Source organism: Trachurus japonicus, chromosome 21, assembly GCF_045865225.1.
Source record: "Trachurus japonicus isolate A0001 chromosome 21, Traja_1.0".
Taxonomy (NCBI): Eukaryota; Metazoa; Chordata; class Actinopteri; order Carangiformes; family Carangidae; genus Trachurus; species Trachurus japonicus.
Genome location: NC_140927.1, coordinates 25,966,539 through 25,989,044, shown reverse-complemented (window position 1 = coordinate 25,989,044; position 22,506 = coordinate 25,966,539). Strand labels below are relative to the sequence as shown.

At 42.7% G+C, this 22,506-nt stretch overlaps 1 protein-coding gene across 2 annotated transcripts in view; it reads right to left on the bottom strand.

Moving 5' to 3' along the window:
• LOC146965367 (rho GTPase-activating protein 20-like) overlaps positions 1–22,506 on the bottom strand; it is a 68,368-nt gene that overhangs the window by 10,483 nt on the left and 35,379 nt on the right. For both annotated transcript variants that reach the window (XM_085764793.1, XM_085764794.1), the window contains exons 3-13: positions 13,161–13,337; positions 11,558–11,707; positions 10,885–10,926; positions 10,405–10,489; positions 10,147–10,224; positions 9,511–9,577; positions 8,742–8,951; positions 4,157–4,347; positions 2,456–2,620; positions 1,508–1,617; positions 807–996 (exon numbers count right to left, since the gene is read on the bottom strand). In XM_085764793.1, the coding sequence (XP_085620919.1) occupies positions 807–996; positions 1,508–1,617; positions 2,456–2,620; positions 4,157–4,347; positions 8,742–8,951; positions 9,511–9,577; positions 10,147–10,224; positions 10,405–10,489; positions 10,885–10,926; positions 11,558–11,707; positions 13,161–13,337 (1,465 nt within the window). The remainder of the gene's footprint in view (positions 1–806; positions 997–1,507; positions 1,618–2,455; positions 2,621–4,156; positions 4,348–8,741; positions 8,952–9,510; positions 9,578–10,146; positions 10,225–10,404; positions 10,490–10,884; positions 10,927–11,557; positions 11,708–13,160; positions 13,338–22,506) is intronic.

Genomic DNA, 22,506 nt, shown 5'->3' with positions numbered 1-22,506 from the left:
TATGTTCGTGTGTGTGTGTGTGTGTGTGTGTGTGTGTGTGTGTGTGTGTGTGGAAAAACCACAGTTTCTTACCAGTCTGTAAATTCCCGTCTGTGTGTCTGATCACATGTGCTTCATATATATACACACACACACACACACGCTGAAGCAGTTTGCTTCTATTATTCCACTGAAATGTTAAATTCCTCAGTGTTGATACACGCACACATACACACAAACTCCCACACACACACACACACACACACACACACACACACACACACACACACACACACACACACACACACACACACACACACACACACACACACACACCTATAGCAGCCTACAGTTATCTGCTGTCTTGCCAAAAGTGAGATGAGAAGATTGATGCCACTCTCATGTCTGTGCTTTCTATAAACTGGAGCCAGAAGTCTAAATGTAAATAATATGCAACTTGTTAATCTTTTTTTTTTTTTACTCTGTACAAAAATAAAAAAAGTGTAAACACAACAAGTTGTGGTTTTTGGAATAGTTCAGGTGCAGGACTGTCAGACGTGACAGATCTGAGCTTTGGGTAATTAGCTGAGTTAATTAAAACACTCCATAACGGTTTTTTTATTGATATATTTTCTTATTTTCTATTTCCTCTTTCCCTGTAATTGTCCATAATGAATTGTTACCCCCTGGGACAAGGGTGCAGGTAAGGGGTCTGGATGAATGAAAATATAATGAAATAAAATAAAATAAAAAATTGATCACACACACAAAAAAAACACATCCCATAATGTGTGTGTGTGTGTGTGTGTGTTGCTCTTCCTCCTCACCTTCTTGGTGCCCTCGCCCTCCATCTCGGGGGTGCTCGGCGAGGGAGCCCACAGCATGCTGGGAGCGATGCAGACGGAGAGGTTGAAGGCGTTCATCTGGTTGTCGTGGGCGTTGCCTTGGATACAGTGCAGTATGGCGATCACATGGCGCAGGAGGAGCAGGTTCTCGCTGGGGAGGAGGTGGAGCAACCTGACGGAGGGAAGGAGAGAGGGAGAGAAGACGGTAAACGACCACGACCATCAAAACAAAAACATGTCGGTCCCTGCTCCTTGTTCTCACTGTGTGTGTGTGTGTGTGTGTGTGTGTGTGTGTGTCTGATCTCAGGCTCCATGGGAATTTCTCCACCAACATTTTCATTGTTGCCTTCGACGTTGCTTGTTTTTTATTTTTCCTTACGCAGAAGGAATTCAGTTTGTTGTGTTTGGATGTGGAGCAGCGCCCCGCTCTCTCTCTCCGTCTTCCCCTCTCTAGACATAAACACGCTCTAATTAAAGGAAAAACCAACAAAGTGCCACAGTAAGGTGTCGGGGCCACCGCGAGCCTCCACAGCGCTCATTTATTCAGCTCTTTCCTTCAATTTGTCTGCAGAATGAAAGTCTGTGTGTGTGTCTGAGTGTGTTCGACACAGCTGTTACTCTAACAGCAGGATTTGGGCTTTAAATGTGATGCTGTTTTTAGGATTGGAAGAGTGAGTTCCTACCTCTGGACAGTCTGTGTCCTCTCCTCCCCTCCCTCTCCCTCCATCACATCCATCCACCGCTCGTACAGATCCACGCTCAAAATGCTGCCGGGGATGTTTCGCAGGAAGTCCTGTATGAGAAAAGTATATTGATTATTAATTGAGATAAGATTTTTAAATACATGTCTTTTAAATGTATGATTTTGTATGTTATCGGATATTTATTTTGTTTCAGTGACATTTTCAATTGAGTTTTCCTGCTTTCTTGTCCTGTGTTTTGTTTATTTTCTCTGTTAAAGGCAAAAAATTCAAATTCCTGCACCTAGAAAATGTTCTGTATTTTCATTTTAGTGAAAATTAAACTTTGTTTTGTAACATTATCCAACTAATTTAGCCAGAGAGCCTCTGAACTTTGGTTTCTCAGGTGCATGAATGATCTTTATGAATCAACAGGAAGAACTCAAGTCAAAAAGTAAAATGTCACTCAATAACAAACCAGGAGACAAAGTGAGGATAAGAGCAAAGATGCAAATACATGTTATTTCTGTCATAATCCTATACAATTATAAAATTAATTGTTTGGCATGACAATTAAAAAGTGACATGCTTCTTAAAGAAAGCCCAAAGCCCAATATCCATTGATCCACATGAACATGTTTTTGTTCCAGGTGATGGTCGGTGCTACAGGTAAAGGGAAGCGAAGCCTCAGAAACAGGTTGAATGAAAACACGGTGAGCCACCTCAGCTGCTCCCTGGACGCCACGCTGCTGCAGCCACTGTTTGGCCTGGATGTGAAACAATGCTGCACCTTGTGTGTGCGACTGGCAGCCTGCCTGGCTGTGCCGAGACAGATTATCCTGTCTGGACTTATGTGACTTTGGACGCACATCAGTCGCTGCTGCTTTCTGTTGTCTGGTTTCAAACGAGTGAGACAGGACAGAGCTGTGTGTGTGTGGTTGTGTGTGTTACCTTGAGGACAGCAGCGATGATGAACACAGACTGGTGTGAGATGTCTGGGTCCTCGGTCCCGCTGTCCAGTCTGTCCCGGAGCTCCCTGCAGGCTTTGGCCCCGGCCGAGCGCCTGAAGACGCCCCGGGTGTACGGCCCCTCCAGGTACAGGAACACCAACATGTCCTGGAGGGAAAAGGGAAGGTCACGTACATTCAGATCTCTCCGTGTTAATTGTTTCTGAATATAACAGTGACATTTTAAAACCAAAGAAGAGGCGAGGATTAAACAAATTTAGCTTCTCATTCCCCTGTTTGCTTGGTTTTATTGCTGGTTCAACGTTTCGTAAAATCGGATTACCACCAGAACAAACATGATGAATCTGTCTGAACCATTTCCTTCAGCACTCAAATGGGTTTTTATTATTTACTAAGAGAAGAAGAACTCAGGATTATCCAGTTATTTTTCATTGCGGATAAAGGTTCATGAAATTGTGGGAAATCTTTCCATTGATGAGGGATTGATTAATTCATATCTAAAAGGTTTTGTATAGATCCAGTTTGGTCTTTGTTGTGATTATAAGAGCATGAAATTGACCGTGTAACAGAGAGGAAACATTTTTCTGCTTATTCAACAGATGGGAGTTTCACTTCTCTTGTAATTCCAACATGTCGACTACTTCTGTCTTTAGTCTGACCCACTTATCAGAGCCATAAACCACAGTCTGACATCAGCAGAGGTGGGTACTTGAGTAACTATTTGGATAAACTGTACTTGTAAGAGTAGTTTCAATGCAGCATACTTTTTACTTTTACTTGAGTATATTTGTGAAGAAGTGGTACTTTTACTCCGTTACATTGAGCTACGTTCCGCTCACTACTTATTTTTATTGATCCGATGTGCCATCTGTTTGTTTTCGGAGTTGTTTTCGAGGCAAATGCAGAGACTGCTTGCCGAAAAACTGCCCCAGATGGGAACGCACATCAGCGGTTTTGCATGAATTTCCCTCTAAAACAACTCTGTGTGGTAACGTTGTGTTATTATCTCATAGCGTGGTGAATGTGCAGCTCACAACTTGTCCACCAGAGCGTTTTGGAGTTGTTGGATTGTGTATTTGATGAGTTTGATGAGGGAAACCAACAAATCCCATAATGAGCCTCCGTAGTGTAGCTCTGAGCAGCTCACGGCTCTGCTCCGCCGTTCTACAAAATAGCTTGCACCGACAATTAGAGGTAACGAACCTACTGCTATGACTATAGGGATTATGGCAATGGGCCAATTTGCCAAAATGTTGATGTTTGGCAACATCTGAATTTGTTCATTGCTTTTTAATTTTTTGTGTGTATTTGATTTACATTCATGCCCTCAATTCAGAGGTTACTCAGCACTCTTACTCAAGTAAATATTTGGACGGCTTCTTTTTACTTTTACTTGAGTAATATTATTCTAAAGTGACAGTACTCTTACTTGAGTGAAATTCTTGGCTACTCTACCCACCTCTAGTAATCAGGAAGTGGAGCTACAGTTTATCACACAACAGGTCGAAAAAAAAAAAAAAAAAAAATCTAAAAATGAACCGACGTCCTCTTCCTGCTACTCTACACCGCCGAGCACCAAATCATCCCGTGACCCCCCACCACCACCACCACCACCACCACCGCCGCCACCAGACAAGGTCCTGACCCCGTCCCTGCTGGTGTACATGACCTCGGCTCGGCTCACCATGACAGGCTTGGGCAGGCCGTGGTCGGGGGAGCAGATGGAGCTCAGGGGTCGTCCGAACAGCCGTCCCTGGGTGGGAGAGAGCGAGGTCGGGGACAGGGGCAGGCCGTCCAGCTGCGTGTTGGAGCCTCTCCAGAAAGGCCAGTTGATCAGAGACCTCTTCCTCTTAAAGGACTTCTGCTGACCGGGCTCTGCAGGAAGACGAGAGAGGAAGAGGTGAGCCGCAGCTTCAGATGTGCGCAACATCGAGCAATGAAATCAGCGTTTCGCCACACTGCCAAACTGTTGTGGTCTGTTTTATGGTTATGTAATGTTTATTTTTGTTATGATGGCTTTAATTTTCTCAGGGCAGCCCAGAGAGAACTGTATTTCTGTATTTTCTACTTTATTTTTACAATGCAAAATAATAAAAGCATTTACTTTTGGACAAGCCCCAAAAAGTGGTAGTTGGACCAACATGCACACAGTGTAAAACCAGCATGATGCATGATTTATGGCAAAGAAATGAAAAACATCTGAAGGCGAAAAGGGGAACCAGCTCTAAAAAAAAAACGTAAATCAACTCACTCTGCTAAATTCCTGCTACATAATTGCACCTTAACAATGTGATGAATGTGTAGGTGAGCGAGAGAGAGGAAGAGACAGAGATGGACATTGTGAGACGGAGAAAGACAGCGAGCAGACAGGCAGAAGAAGAAAGAAGCATTGATTCAATGAGAGAAACGTATGTGGACCTGCCCTCACGCTCCACAGAGCCATTTCATTAGGAGTGTGTCTCTGTTTATCCATGCATGTGTGTGAAATGACATCAATGGAGCCCTCTGTGTGTGTATGTGTGTGTATGTGTGTGTGTGTGTGTGTAGTAATGTCTATATGACTGGTGCCAGGTCACAGCGTCTACATGTGTCGATTGTGTTCATGTGCAGGTAACTCATGTTCCCTCTGACACACACGTACACACTCCTCAGTGTAGTTATGCAGCTGAACACTGTTTGTGAACTGAGGGATGTGTTAATGAGAATGTACAGCAAATATTAACTCTTCAATCTATGAATAAATGAAACCCAACGAAAGGAGAAATGTGATTCAGGCCTGTGTTGCCTTCAGGGGACACCGACAATAAGAGAATCAACTTTAAACACACTTCAAGAGCGATAGTGCAAATACCTGCAAAGAAGTGGAGGTGAATACAAGTTGGCTGATTAATTGTTTAGTTGATGGACAGAAAATTGACACTATGGAAGTAAAATATCAAAACATTTGCCGGTTTCAGTGTCTTAAATGTGATTTCCTGCTTGTTTGTACTGTTGGGAAAATATCTTTGGATAAAACAAGCAATATAAAAATGGAGTCTTTTCAAATTAAAAAGATGGATAACGCAAATAATCACCAATCGCGGTACTATTATGGATTGTTTCTACTCTGAAATCTAATCTTAAATATCTCCAGGGCAGGTGCTGCAATAAATCCATTGGCGTGTAATGTAATTGTTGCTACTTTTGACGTGCCAACAATCTTGACATGATAACATTTATATTATTAAGTGATTGTGATTTGTGTCCAAGGGTGGGACTCTTCAAAACAAAAGGAGGATTCTTGGAGTGGGTGGAGGACCCAGAGGCCTCAGAAGGGCCCAAAAAAATATGTGGCATACCTCACGCAGAATCCATTATTTAACAATCTGCCGTGGCGTCATGCCCTAATACGCTGTGGAACAAAGTTCAGCGGTAACAGAATTACTGGAGCAGCTCTGGCACTTCTCAGCAGGCCCTCGCCATCTCCGCGAAAACATCACCTCGCTGTAAATCAGGCGTTACATCATTACAGCAGCAGTCAGGCAGCAGAGAGGAGGAGGAATGAGGAAACAGACTGCAGACTGCTTGTCAACTGGGTGGGCAGCGTCTGTCATCCCGCTCTAACCTTCTGCTAGTATGTTACAAAACAGGTGCTGCGTGTAGTATTCCTCGTCATTGGGCATTAAAACACAAGACCAGGCACGGCGAGTTCACCTGAACCACCAATTTACCTATAGAGACTTCAAACTATAAAGTAAAGGTTGTTTTTTTGTTTTTTGTCCTAGACCAAGCCGTTCTTCTTTTGAGTAAATACAAGTTCTTTTGCTAAAATCTAAGAAGCTATGAGTAATTTTAGCATTAGCATTATCAGCTGTTCACCCTAACCTTGATCCTTCAGCATCAAGTTTCAGTCTTCACTCACTGAGAGCTGTCTCCAGTTGTGGAGAGCAACTCTCTTGTTTTACTTCTGTTGCTATCACCTCCTCTCTTCTACTGACATTAGCATGCTAACCTCCTAACCCAGTTGACCGTTTGTTACTTTTCAGTTTTTAAAGAAGTCGTGGAGCTGCTCAGAGGATGAAGTATAATCAATTGACTTGAAAGCCCCACAGTGACCGAAAAATTTGCTATGTAGCATTGGCCAGACTTTAAAATACAGTAGCTCCTTTAACCAGACCCCAATGAGTTCGTTTTTGGTTATAAAAGAGTTTCATATTAATGTGGATGAATCTACGTTACCCACCCTATGGGTCCATTTTTGATAAATATAATGTTTTGTCTTTATAGTTATTTTGATATTATTATTTTCAGTGGTTGTCTCGGCCAGGATTTCCTACGTAGTTTCAGTTTCCCGGTCGCTGCCTGGTGGGTCATGGGAATAACGCCGCCGGATCGCTAGTTGGCCTCGTTTATGGTCGGAACTACAACGGTATCTGATCGTCTTCGAACCTCCGACTTTTGTTCTTGATGAATGAAAACATTCTTGGCAAATGTTTTCGCTTTCATCCGTCTTGCACCGGTCCAAGAATTTCACCGTGATTGCGGAGGCTCATGGGAAATGTAGTGTGAAAACACTTCCGCTTTCCAAAACTACTCGTAGTCCCTTTAATGCTCAAAGGATTTGTGATGGAACTGATTGCGAAATGTCCTGAAGACAGAAAATGTTGTTTTACTTTACTTGTTACTTCTTGATATTTTTACGTAACGAAAACAAGTAAAAATCCTCTTCCCGTTCTTAGTACAAACTTTGACAGGTTTTCCAGCTCCAGATAATCAAACACCAAAACATCTGGCTGTGTGTTTTTGTGGATGCCCTTGAAGAAGGTGGTGATCACACTCTGGAGGACATGAGAAGTGGGAGGCTTTTGGCCCCTACCAGGCAAGAACAAGCCAGTTTTATTAAACAGACTTGAGCTCTTGCCACCGTTGAGTACACACCGTCTTAAGCTTTAAATATTTGATGTAATTTACCGGCATGTGAGGTCTGGGTATTGAAGCGTCTGAAATGTGTTGATAGCCCCAAGTATTGAACAATATCCGGAGTATTTGTGAACAAACGGGGGTCTCTGCCACGGCCACCCCTCATTAAACACGCGTTCGTTAGCTCTCGGGTTTGGGTGTGGGCGATTAAGCCTCTATGGCGGTCCGGCTGGTATGGAGTGATTATGTAAGACGCTGTTATGCTTGAGCAAAGGAATCTGAGGCGAAGCTTGTGGTTGGCAAACTGGAGCCTCCTTGACTGGAAAACACACTTTTTCTTCTCAACTTGTTTTCCTCTAAAACTCATCTCCTCCTTTTTTCCATCCCGTTCTCCGCATCCGCAAACGCGCGTCCTCCGCACTCCGCCGCTCCTGTCTTCCGTCCTCTTGTTTTCAATTCTCGTCCTCCTCCTTTTTCTGCCCCTCTCACTTCTGAGGTGCCCTGCTCGGTCTGCCCCCTCTCTGTAAATTCCTCTTTCTACTATCTGTTGTTTCTTTTTCCTTCACCTCCGTTGACCCTCAGACTTACTCAATAGCTGTGTCACCTCTTTTCACTTTCCATCTTCCTATTCTCACACTCATCCTTCCCTTCTGGGGTTTCTTCCCCTTTGTCTGTCTGATGTTTTTCTTATTCTGCCACTGCGTCTGTCCTAACCCCTGCTGTAACCCCTCGTCCGCTAAAATCTCCTTTCCCACAATTCTCCATGACTCCCTTTTCTTCTCGTTCCGACTATCGATTCATCCTCAGGGGTATCAACATGACTGTATGAGCACGCGCCTTAAAGAACGTAAAAAAAAACAGCACAAACAAAGTTGAATGGTTTATGTAAGTCCAGCAAAGTACTTTCTGTTCTGCATTAAAACTTTCTGTATCCTCATACTTCTTCTTGTGGTTTCACAGAGCGAGATTTATGGACGGCTTCGTGACACTGACCAACCACCTTCTTGGAAACCCTTAAATGTCATATCGAGGAAAAAACATATTTTTCGGTTATAAGCTTAGTGCAGGTTACAACCCAAAATATGGAGACCGACTTTGGACATTTATGGCAGACTAAGACTCTTTCCACATTAGACGCAAAAAAAATAAAATAATAATAATCGCATCTTGGCTTCGCTGTGCCAACAAACACCAGAGATGGTCCGCTGATGGCAAATATGAACAGGCTGCAGAATTTCTTGGTTTTTGAAGTTCAAAGTGCTCACGCAACTATTTGAAGTCGCCCACACGCACGAAAACTGCCCCTTGATTTTGAAATATAGTTTCTTCTGTTCTGGAAAATGTCTCATGACTCATCTTCTTCGTCTCACCTATGAGTGGGGCCTGTCCTTGGGAAACCTTGTTGGGTTTGAGGATGAACTGGCACTGGGTGTCTGGGGGGAGACACTGGTCCAGCAGCAGCACCCCTGGACAGTCGGTGGGGCTCGTCGAATCCCTCCCCACTCCCAGGCCTCCTCCTCCTCCACTGCTCCCGCCATCCCGAATGTGGCTCATCTTGATGCTAAAGGGAAACTCGTGGCCTGAATGAAATGAGAGGTCAGGGTCCAGAGGTTAGAGGGGAAGGGTCTGGTATGCGCAGTCTGTGCATGTCACATGGAGCCAAAGTTAAAAAAAAAAAAAATCTGATCCAAATTAGGGCAGAACTAGTGTTGTGCAATGATGAATCACTAATCTGGAGTTGGGATGTTTGGAATCCAGTGTGAACTGCAGAACAAAAGATTATGGTAACAAAATGACACAGAAATACTGCTGTGTCACAAAACTAACTGCTCTCAAACGCTCCCAGATGTTGGGTTTATGGTGTACCACCAGTGTTTGTTCAGCCGTGACCCCCCACTATGATTATTCTCTGTATTAGAACTGCCTGATCTTCCAAAATATTCACAGTGGGAGGGATGGGACAGGATGTTTGTTTTTGTGGTTAATGAACATACATGTGTTATTCTAAATGTTCAAATTCCAAGGCACCAAAGAGATCAATTATTTTATAAAAAGTTTTCTTTGTTTGAATTTGAACTTTTTTGCATGTGTTTCAACACGAGGTTTTTACACAGTAATGTCAGTGACAGGAAGTCTCACCAATGAGAGGGTAGGGAGGGTCGTCCTTACTGGAGCTCACCCACAAGCGGTGGTCTTTGACACAACCCTAGGCAGGAAGGAAAAAGAGATTCGGATTAAACATATACATCAAACTCAGCTTTTACCTTCATGAATATAACTCTTTAGCACAAAAAGCTCCTTAACCCTAGCATTAAGACTGTCAATGTTAACAAGAAAATAATGGATTCATGCATTCATTCCTTTTTCCTTTTACTATTTGAGCATATTAATAATGCCAAATGCAGTGAAGCCTCTGAAGATTTCTGGACAATGTTTTGTTTATAGTATTTGTCGCTGTTTTTGGTTGATGCATTATAAAATGAGATCAATTTTCAGTTAATTGCGATTAAATATGGACACATGATTTTTTTTGAATCAACTGATGGCATGATTTTGTATACATGCTTCAAATCCTGTCCAGACAGTCTCGTATTAATAGTCTCCACCATCAGCTGCAGATGTTTAACAGACCTTATTTCTATAGTTCAGACTGAGCAGCTACAGTTGAGGCCTCTTTTCACATCACTGAATCGTCTGAAAAAGTTTCTAACATCACTTCAAAGTACAGTCAGTGGGTATTAAGCTGAGCATCCGCAGTGGTCTTTGGTTACTTACCGATATGCCGAACTGCAGCAGAGCCATGTGGATGACATCAGTGGTGGTGTCGGTGTTGCTGACCGCGAGCGTCTTGGCCTGGTGGAAACATTTCAGAGGCATTATAGAAGTATGTAGCCGAGCCGTCCGTGTGTTAATAAATGATAGCACTGCCGCTGATGTCATTAATTACCGACTTAAAGACAAACCAGGCCATCAAACAATATTCATCTCTGTGCTGATGGAAGCAAAACAGCAGAGGGAAGAGAAGAAGCTTACATATGCACAGTTTCCAATATCCTTGGCAAATATCTTCAGTGGAATCGTCTTGGGGTCGTCCCTCTCCTTTCCCTCAGTTATCCGACTGAGTGTGGAGGAAAAACAAAGGAAGGAGGCGTTAAGTTAAAAAGATCATTTGAATATAAGTTAGAGTCATTTGTGCAATCCAGTCCTGTCATGTCATAATTATTAAAATGTTATATAACAGTATCCGCTGTAAAAAACTGTGCTCATCGTGGTGGATCAGATCCTATCACTTCTGTCAGGCCACTTGATTCCTATTAATTTGCAATGTGACTTCCCTAATTCACTTTGAGCTGGCTTCTATTTTAATAACTTCTAATCCAGTCAAATCTAATCTTTTATGTCCTGTGAGGGGAATTTGATTTGCAAGATAAACTTTGAGCTTAACAAGACAAAAAAAAAAAAAAAACAACCCAACAAATCAAATTGCAAACAAAGCATGAAGAGGGCATTTACCTTTTGATGAGCGCCAACCATTTGTCCTTGTGCTCCTCAGAGCTGAAGAGAGGAGTAAACAGAGCGACAACACATAATCAGAGGAAATCGTGTTAAAGGCAGCGGTGTGTTTTGCTCTGTTATGTAACTGGTGCTGGGTTAAAAAAACGCAGACTTCACCTCAAGCTATGACTGGATTCTTCCTGATGGAGATTGTAATTTCGCAGGTGCAAACTATGCAGCTCAACGTATAGAAATGTGTTTGCACGTGTGTTGCATGTTTGTGCCTGTTGTGCATCGTATACTGTGGGGTGGGTGCTGTGGCTTCTTAAGGTTTTATGGATTTTGTGGTTGCGTGTTTTTAGTTTTTAGTTCCTCTCTGTGATGTACATCTGAGCCTCAGAACAAAGTGTACTCTTTCACAAGTACAGTCAATGACTCAGACAGACATTTTAGAAACATATTGAGCGTGCTTGAGATGAATAACTGTCATGCAATACATGCAGATACACGGACTCAAGTTATGTAAGAGGAAATTAAATTACATTTTTGCTCTTGTTTGATTAAATTAAGATAATCTAGAAAAAATAAAACGATGGCTCATTTTCCAGCCATCCCTCTTCTTCAATGTGAACGATTTGCTCATGCTCGTGTGTGTGTGTGTGTGTGTGTGTGTGTGTGTGTGTGTGTGTACCTGAAGGTGGCCACACAGTTGCTGGTGGGCCAGCCCATGACAAAGCTCCTCTCTGGGTTCGTGCTGCCTTCACAGACCACGTCCATACAGTTGGCCGTCCACATCTCACACACTCGGACTTGGGCCTTCACTTTAAAATGAGTAGGAGACCTGAGAACAATAAAACAGTATTTTACTGACGTTATGATTTCTATGTATTCATATTAAAATAAAATCATTTCAATCATGTTAATTTAATCTCCAAATGACTGATTTTAACAGTCTTAAACATAACGATTACAAAAAATAGATCACACTTGAGGAGCTGGAATGAGCAAACATTTTTGTCAAAATCAGCTATCAAAATTATTGTTTGTTATTATTTTCCGTCTGCTCTGTACAATGCAGAACAGATATGATTCAAAAAATGGTTTCATGAAATATAAAAGAAGAATTAAATATGTAAGAGGAACTAAAAAAAAGTGAAGGTCTTTTGTCAAGGAGTTCCACAGGGAACCTACTTGGATCCCCTTTAGTTTGTAGTTTTTTTTTTAAATAACACATTTTCATAAACCTCTGACATATGGGAATCTTTTTAAAACACTAAATATAGAAGAGAAATATTAAAAGATTGGGTTATTTTCAGATCTTAAACACAGGCGCAAGTGAATTTCTGCACCACTACATCTGTGATTACAGAGGAGAGAGCTCCAAGTGCGCACATGTGGAAGACACACGTTCTCTCCCTGCTATTACACGGCTGTATCACACATGCACACGCACACACACACACACACACACACACACACACACACACACACACACACACACACACACACACACACACACACACACACAAATTAACCTATTCTCTCCCTCTCTTTCTCTCTCTCTCTCTTTTAAACGCACACATGCCGACTCACATTCCTCTAACTCACCCCTCAGTTCAGCCACAATGTAATAAAGCCAATTATAGCGTATACTTTCAGTGCTGGAGGGGTCAGCCCCGCCCACGGGCACATGACTGGCAGGACGGACCACAGAGGTCCTGCTGTGCCTGTACTGGGGGGGGGAGTGTATGTACAGTAAATACATAAAAACACATAAAAACACAGAGCAGAAGTCTGTTTCTGTCTTTACATGTCTATGTATGTGTGTGTGTGTGTGTGTTTGTGGACTTCAAAAACATCACCGTGCTCTTTAAGTTTCTATTTTTGAGTGTGTGTGTGTGCGTGTGTGTGGTGCAGTTTGTGGGTGGGGAGCCTCATACTGTAGGCCCAAGCCAGGCCAGTGTGTCTTTGATCTGAGCCAGGCTTCATATGGATTTAATTGGCTGGGAAATAATTACATACTGGGGCAAAATGAGGGAGAGAGAAGTGAAAGAAGTCGGGCCGTTGGAGAAGGAGCTCGGGGGGGAAAAGACGCAGCTCCATCGTCCACAGATTATTGTTTGCTATCAGAGTTAGAGGAACAAATAAGAGCAGATGAAATGTTGCTTTTGGTTTCACTCTATTTTTTCCTGTTTATGTCTCCTGGTTTCATTTTCCATCCCAGTCATGCAGCCACATAAACATTCACTCATTTATTCTCTCTGTCATTTCACAAAACACAGAGGGGAACTTACTTGGCTTTGGCAACGAGCAGCGTATCCGTGAAGAGGAAGAGGTGTCTCTCCTGCGTCTGCAGGCCGGTCTTTAGCTGGGCTTGGGCATGACCCAGGAACAGGCGGCCCGGACACTCGGCCAGGAAGGCCTGGACCAGGGGACACGACTCCGGGCTGACCGGCGTCAGGCAGCTTTCCCTGGGGAACAAGAGCAGAGAGACACGGGATCAAAAACAGCATCGATCCCCAAAGGAGAAATTCGTGGTTTGGCTGAGTTTTAGATATTTGCCTCTGAACAACAGCTTCTGAGCCCCGTCATTGTCTGTGGTCGGGCTGAAAATAACTTCACCTCCCTCAACAAACTACAGTGAAACTACCGCTGAGCAGAACACTGAGCCCCATAAATGTTGTAAAACTAAATATTTTGGGAGGAATCGTTCTTTTCAAGCCCTATTAAAAGATTCAACCTGGCACAGCGCGGCTCCTCGGACCCCTGAGCCGCCTCCCAACAAGAACGAGTTAAATAAACGTGTTTATTGACTTTTCCAAATATTTCAGGAATTACATTAAAAACAAACAACAAACAGGAGTAGATTCTCAGCGAGGCTTGTTCCAATGTATTGCTATGACAGTGCACAACAATGAGGTCATAATGTCACATGACCACTATCAGGCCATAAGGCTTCTATGACTTTCTCCTCTTCTAGAAAGGATAGAAAACTTCTCATTATCTTATCAACAACTTAATATTTTCACATATACATGTGAGTTTTTCAAGTGTGAGAAAATTTGAACAAACCAAACTTGTAATATTTTTGTCTTGAAACAGATCTCCAAGATTTGGCGATGTTGTATTTATCTGGTATCAACTCTATTCGTCTAATACATGTTTGATGAAAACCACAAAGCTTCAGGAGTAAAATACAAAAAAAAGGAGCGATATCTCTGAATCAAACAAGTCGTGGCTCATCAGCTAAACCTGAAGAACCTGGAACAAGATACACAGCTAAACACAACAGAGCCACACACAGAAACACAAACTATGATGTGATGATATTATATATGCTCTACTTTAATCTACTGCATTAGCTCTGGAGGATTTTCCAAAGAAATAACAATATCGCTTCAAACATGGAACTGAAACACACATGTTGTTGTGAACCAAACTTGGACGCTGCTGTGAAACGGAGCAGTGTCCAAAACAGCTTGTAGAGCCTCATTAAAGCCCAACAGTGGAATATTTACCTCATTGTTTACTACATTTTCTTTACCGATTTACTCTCAGTTGCAAACCGATCACATAATCGGGGCACTGTCAGTAAAATAAATATTAGACCTTTGGACACCGCAGCGCACTCGTTTGGCTACAGATCATGTATTATATTGCATAAGCTGGTGGGAGAAATCTGTTTGACATTATTTGGAGCCGCACAACGATGGCTCTATAAACTCGAGCAGCGAGAACAGGCCTGAGAGAAGCCGCTGCCAGCTTCAATGGGACTCGTACTGCTAAGTATGAGGTAAAGAGCGACTGCCTGCCATCTCGTTTTGCAGCGAATCGTTCATCCAGAAACCTCCAGCCTTTTCTTCCTTCAATAAATCACTTTGTAACTGCTCATCTGACAGAAACACTTTTGTTTTAATTACAAGATTTCTATTTTGGATCCCTACTGTCAATATGAATATGTGGCACTGATGGTCAGATGTAAACAGAGGGGGGATTTTTTGGGGAGGAAGAGGAAATCATTTGAGGGCTCCATCCTTTCCTGTTTACCCTCCATCACTAGATAACAGACCTATATCTGCCCTTACACACACACACACACACACACAAACACACTTATGCACATTTTCTATCTCTGTCTCGGCCTCTGTGTCTCTTTCATGTACACAAACATGCACACACACTCTCACGCATTGCACACACCCACTTCTTGACATAGTTTCCACTTCTTCTTACAAATGCACATCTTTTAGAGTACCACACACACACACACATACACACACACACTTATTTTTGTTGGTAAGCCCCTTCAACAAAGCGCCAAGATGAAGTAGTCCAACTCTTACAGGGAGGACAGAGAAGCTTTAATTCTCTCATACACCAGAATCCTTCCAGCTACGTTGCGTAAGCGATCGGTTACGTAATTAATTAACGAAGAACAGACGACTTCGCTGGAGTGCTTCCCTTTTCTCGTCTCTCTTTGTGCGCCATCCAAAAATAAAATCCAAAGGCGACTGAGTGAATTCAATTAAAGGCCATGAATGTAGCCAATTAAGCATTGAGGGCTCTGTGGGGGAACGAAGAGTAAAAGAAAAAGAAAATTAAAACAAAGAAAATCGTGCTTTTCTTTCAGTTTCTTTTTGTTTTTCTTTTACTTACTGTATCAAACACACGTCAACATATTGCTTTCACAGTTACAGCACTGACAGTTGAAAAACAATCAGCTATTGTTCCTGGAAATCTTTTCCATGTGTGACTCTGTGAAATCATTTCACCCCGATTGGAAAGCGTTTACATAACTCGTGCACGACCACCACCACTCCTCCTCCTCCTTCTCTAAATCAAGCAAGACGCTGCAACACATAAACCTTCATCTTTGGTGTCAACTCCTTGCAGCTCCATGTCGTCCGGTTAAAGGGATAGTTTAACATTTTGGCAAATTGGCCCATTGCCATAATCCCTATAGTCATAGCAGTAGGTTCGTTACCTTTAATTGTCGGTGCAAGCTGTTTTTAGAACGGCGGAGCAGAGCTGTGAGCTGCTCAGAGCTACGCTACGGAGGCTTATGGGATTTCTTGGTTTCTAGGAGTTGTTTTGGTAAATTCATGCAAAACCGCTGATGCGCGTTCCTGTCAGGGGCAGTTTTTCCAGCAAGCAGTCTCTGTATTTCCCTCTAAAACAACTCTGTGTGGTAACGTTGTGTTATTATCTCATAGCGTGGTGAATGTGCAGCTCACAACTTGTCCACCAGAGCGTTTTGGAGTTGTTGGATTGTGTATTTGATGAGTTTGATGAGGGAAACCAAGAAATCCCATTAGCCTCCGTAGCGTAGCTCTGAGCAGCTCACGGCTCTGCTACGCCGTTCTAAAAACAGCTTGCACCGACAATTAAAGGTAACGAACCTACTGCTATGACTATAGGGGTTATGGCAATGGGCCAATTTGCCAAAATGTTGAAATATCCCTTTAAATAAAGTTAAAAATGAGTCGTCTTCTCTCTGTCCCTGACATGATGGGAGTCGCCCAGCTTTGAAGGATTTTCTTGGTGCTGAATGATTAAGTTGCACTGGGGCTTCAGTCCAATTCCCATTGAGATTATCTACCACACACATCCTCGTCTGTTCTCATTGTCACCGCAGGACCGGGAAATGGTCCTGTCAGAAGAGCCCCCACCCACACACACACACACACACACACACATAAAGCCACACACACACTTATACATATGTACAAACCTTCCTGTAAAAGCCCCTTTCACATCTCGCTGCCCCCCAAAAAAGACAACATCTTCCGTATTCACCGCACATCCCTCCCTCCTGAATGTGGGACTGACAGCTGAGCCGTCCGTCCTTTGAATCTGATGGATGAGCAGTTAATGGCTCCATTGTGCGTCATGTGATGTTGATAAATTGAGTGCTCGGCCCGCCCGCGCATACACGACCAACCTTTGTTGCGGCACGGCTCTGCGCGGCGAACTGTTGACTTTTTTTCTTTTTCTTTTCGGAAACACAATAAGGGGCCGAGGTACAAAGGAGCTCACGACACGGCGGCATACTAATGTCCCGACGGCCCAGAGTGAATATTAAAGCAGCACGGCCGCTCCCGCCACCGGGGAAGATGTAAGACGTGTTGATAAAGGTTTGATGTGTCTCATCATCAGCACTAAACACAAGCTACAACTTTAATATGACACTGTTATTGATATAGACTATGAAAGTTAATTTGATTCACTGACGATTGGGATTCAGAAAATAAGTGAAGTCTTTCAACAGGTGTGAGTGTCACACAGCCTGAGGACAACAGCTGGACAAACAGCTGTAACTTTCTCCTCCATCAGTAATCAGTAATCCTACAGAGTTTCTTTTCCTCTCACTTTCAATATGAAATTAGGTTTCATTTAAAAACGAAACAAAAACATGGGGGTTATTGTTTATTCCTTCTTCTTACCCCCTTCTTTTTCCAGTTACGATGACTAGATAATAACAGATGCTCCTCTGCATTTGTTTCTTTTTCTCTCACTTTTAATATAATATGAAGTTTCATGTAAAAACTAAACAAAAACATGGAGGTTACTGTTTATTCTTTGTTTCCTTGTTTACAAATTCATGTTCTTTTTCCAGTTACGATTATTTTATGTTCCCTGTCTTTCATTCTCCGCATTTGTTTTTCAAGTGTTTAACTCGAGCCAGTTCCATATAACAAAAATACATTACATAAGTTGTATTATTATTATTTTTTTAATGCTCTGGTTTCGGATCATAACGTCCTGATTTGGTACAGAGAGGAAAATCAAAACCTCTCTATATTTGACATCTTTAATCTCTCCACATCACAACATGTCTGTCCCCGTGCAACAGCGTGATGTCACCTCAGCTGTCAAACGCTCGACCCCGACCGAGCAGACGGACTCTCTCGGGGCGCAGCCATGACACACACTTATGTAACTCTGTCCATCTGTTCAGCTTTATTAATATCCCTGCCAGTGGCCCTGTGTGTGTGTATGTATGTGTGTGTGTGTGTAGTGTATAGTGTGTGTTTCTAAATCATCTGTATAATGGTTTCTTTTTTTATATAAGCAAATCTGTCCAACCTGGGATCAACAGGCCAAATATCATTTGTGAATGAATGCGGAAGCTCTCAGTTCATTTGATTTACTGAACTGATACTAATATGTGCGCGTGCATTTATGGAAATCTGTGGAAAAGAAAGTCAGAGAGTGTGTGTGTGTGTGTGTGTGTGTGTGTGTGTGTTCTGATCTACTGGTGTGTCACCCATTGGATTTGTTGGTGTGTTCGTGTTTCTGCTTTACAATGATTGTATCATCAGTGCTTTGACCTCCTTCTCCCAGACAAAGGCCGTCCAGACGAGCAGCAACTGACAGCTCAGTGTGTGTGTGTGTGTGTGTGTGTGTGTGTGTGTGTGTGTGTGTGTGTGTGTGTGTGAGAGAGAGAGAGACAGATAGAGAGTGTGTCTGTTAACATGCAGATTAAAGAAGATGTCATTTTGCATACCAGTCTGTACCATCTCCTAAATCCACAGTGGCGGCTTTTGTTCATCGCTGCAGCAGAAGTGCAGTCAAATGAGGATAAAGATGTGGATGATGTTTCTAAATCACACTCCAACTGCACTTTAAAGGGATAGTTCACCCTAGAATGATATTTCGCTCATTATCTACTCACCCTCATGTGGACTAAGGGCTGGAAGAAGTTTCAGAGTCCTCCGTCCCTTCTCTGAGTTACAGGGGGTCTTGGTGTAGCAGTGCATGTCCATATAACGGTTGTAAAGGGACACCAGAGCTCTTCGTAAAAAAACACACACAAAAAAACATCCAAATACCTCCATGCTGCTCGTATGTAATGTCCGTCTTGTGCTGAAGCCCCAAATTGCGTAATTGTCCCGAAAAAAATTAAATAAGTCTATATTTTAAGCTTGTTTGTAGCGGAAGCTTCTCGAAGCTCCTCTTCCTGGTCCGTCCAAATCTCGCGTGATTTGCGCCGGCATCAGTGCGGTTACTGCGAATCACGCAAGATTTGGACGGACCAGGAAGAGGAGCTTCGAGAAGCTTCCGCTACAAACAAGCTTAAAATATAGACTTATTTAATTTTTTTCGGGACAATTACGCAATTTGGGGCTTCAGGTATTTGGATGTTTTTTTGTGTGTGTTTTTTTACGAAGAGCTCTGGTGTCCCTTTACAACCGTTATATGGACATGCACTGCTACGCTGAGACCCCCTGTAACTCAGAGAAGGGACGGAGGACTCTCAAACTTCTTCCAGCCCTTAGTCCACATGAGGGTGAGTAGATAATGAGCGAAATATCATTCTAGGGTGAACTATCCCTTTAACTAATTTTTTTTTTTTTTTTTTTCACATTTCTAGGGAAAGAAACAATGAATGAACTGAAGCAGCTCTTCATACACAGATCCTTAAGTTAATCTAATGTAACTGTGTAGATATTTATAACACATCTTATGACTTGGTTTTATTGTTTTGGATGCCCTTGTTCTATTATTCTAAGGTTTTTATTATTATTTATGGTTGTAACTGCTGCCATTTCTAAGTTTTATCTTACGGTTGGTTGGTTATGGATGTTGGTTGTTAAATGTGCATCAGAAAACCAAAACAAGGAGTTCAAAGGAAGGGCTAAAAAGCTGTGGAAACTTGAGGGAAGCTGCAGAGTTGGGTGGTGATGCCTTTCACATGATAAACGTCATTTGATCCACTGTTAATATCTTAATACTGGAGCTTTAACACATTAAGACGAACAGGTGATGTGTAGTGCAGATACATGAGTGAATGAATGGCACACACAGATTGACTGCTTTCTGTCCGTTTCACCTTCTGTCTCTTTACTGTTTCCACTTGACTCAACCCTGAGCTCCAGATCACTTCCACAGGCAAAACTATAATGTCATCGCTCTCTGACACACAATGCTCTCTCCATATAACCAGAGGAAATACATACACATGTACAGCGGATGAGGTCAGAATACTGAAACTCTTCCCCCCCTTTTTTTTCCTTCTCTCAGCCAGTAAAGCAGAAGTGGCCAGCAGCTATCAACCATGATATCCTTTGCAGAGCTCATTATTAAAACCAGGAAATGTCTTTTGCATGATGTGCGAGTGAGTGAGTGAGTGAGTGTGTGTGTTCATGTATTTGTCATTGTGTGGGCCAACTGTCCTCAAGAAAGCAGAGATCACCCGAAGCTTAGAGGACACGTTTTCTCCACTTTCCAAAAGCTTACTGCAAATTAGGGCTCGAGTTGCAGGTGGAGATTTGAACTGGAGTTAAATAAATATAGAAATATCCTGACAAGTATATTAATACAAACATATGTGAGTGTGTATGTGTGTGTCTGGTACTGTAGGATGCAAGAAAAATGGACTGAGAGGCTGTTAAAGTGTGTGTACATTGAGTGGATTAAACATCTGTAGGTGTTTCTGTCGGGTGGTTTTTGGATTTGCGTCTATATATCCAGTATATGTGTGTGTGCGTGTGTGTCTATGTGTGTGTGTCACTTTGTGGTGCCACAGTGGCTGAGGGTGAGTAAGAGCGTGAGCTCACGGCTGTCAGCCAATCATATGTTTTTATACTTTGGGGTACAGTCACCTTCCACCCTCCAGTATAGATTTCACTGGCGGAGCGGAAGAGGACCTGAACTCCAGCTTGAACCCTCTAATACCCTCAGCTGTGAGCGATGAGGTTATTCCTCTGGATGAAGTGCAGCAGTGTGGGTACGTACTGCATGCATGTGTGTGTGTGTCTGTGTGTGTGTGTGTGTGTGTGTGGCGGAGGTGATGTAAGTGGCTGAAGGCCAGGGAGCCGTTCAGTGCCTCCAGGCCTGATGGGAAAGGCAGGACAGGGCAGAACAATAGAACGAGTCGCCTCCAATATAAAAGCTGTGAAATCAGTTAAATGTTTATTATTGTTATTACTATTTCAGGCATCCAGCTGATGCATTTACCTCATCTACTGTAGGGTTGAAAATAAATGCAATTTCCATGGCAACAGGTGCTTGAAAGTCATTAAAGGGGAGTTTAAAAAAAGGATAACTGTGCCTGAACTCAAACATGACAATAAAAATCATTTGTCTTTTGCTTTGAGACTTTGTTTTATCCACAGAACTACAGAATGTAACATGATGGACAACTGAAAACACTACAACCTGATGATATTTCACTGCAGGTGGCTGCTCTGCTTTATCATCATAAAGGACAGCGTGTGAGTGCTTATGTACATTTTATTCATGTTTCTTTTTCTCCATCATGTATCTGATGAAACTGTTTTCATTGTTGATTGTGATACTTTTACTTGATAAGTGCTCAATAAAATGAAATTATTATTATTATATGATTGTAGTTTAGGTGAGAAACTGAATGTGAGAGTCACTCTGAGCAAAGTGATGTGGAAAATATTCCTGATTGGACTTGAACTCCTCACAGACTCATTGATTTAACAGTGTGATACTTTTTCAAGAAGCTTCACTGTGATTGTAGAGAGTAAAACGATTGGAGCTGCTCAGCTGGAGCGAGGTCGGCCCATAGAGACGCAGCAGCAGCAGCAGCAGCAGCAGCAGCAGCAGCAGCAGCAGCAGCGTACCATTACTTTGCTTCCTCTCTGATCACACCTGAGCCAGTGTTGATGATGTTGTTTGGATAAAGAGCTCGGTGCTGATGCAGTAATGAGTGAGTCGCCGCCAAGTAATTGTTGGCAGAGCTGATGGATCCATTAAAACTATATTAATAGCTCTTTAGGGGGTTCGAGTTTTTATACACAAGTTACCAAATCACTGAAAGCTTTTACGAGATAAAAACATATTCATAACAAAATAAACAGAAACAGAGAAAACAAAAAAAAACAGTGACTCCAACAATCATCTCCCAAAAGAGACGGAGATAAACGACGAGTTCCTGTTGAGAGAAACTCACTAATAATCACTGCCCCGACCTCTGACCTCTACCTACTGTGAGTCACCTGACCACTGTGACTTCACATTGCTCCTCATGGAAGCTATATAAACCCCCCGCCGCACACACACACACACACACACACACACACACACATACACTCACACACACTCTGACATGAGAGGTGTTGACCCCTGATGGCCCGGACACCTCCTGGTGAGGGGTCAAAGGTTAAGGGTGACAGCTGAGAGTGTCAAGCCCTGGCTCCATAGCTCCTGAGTCTTGTAACACACACACACATATACACGCACACACACACATACACACGCACACACACAGGTCAGTCAGACTTGGACAGACTAAGCGACTCTGTCAGTCAGCCTCTATTTGTCTTTCACTCAATGGCTTCCCTGTCTCTCCTGCTCTCTGAACAGAATATGTGAGTTGTCTTAACTTTCTCCTGCACACACACACACACACACACCCTGACACACACACTGAAACACACACACAGCCCTGAGAGCGCTGACCCATTTAACAGAGTGGAGAGTTCCCCTCAGCACTGCTCCTAAATGGTCCAGTTTCAGCCTGATCTCCCTCTGCAAAAGTGTCAAACAGTTGCACAACAGCGACTCTGAACCACATAACAACCTGGATTTTAAAACCTAAAACTTTAATTTATCTTCTTTTTTTTGGTTTCTTTCTCTCTGACAACATGGAAAAGTTCATGAAAAACT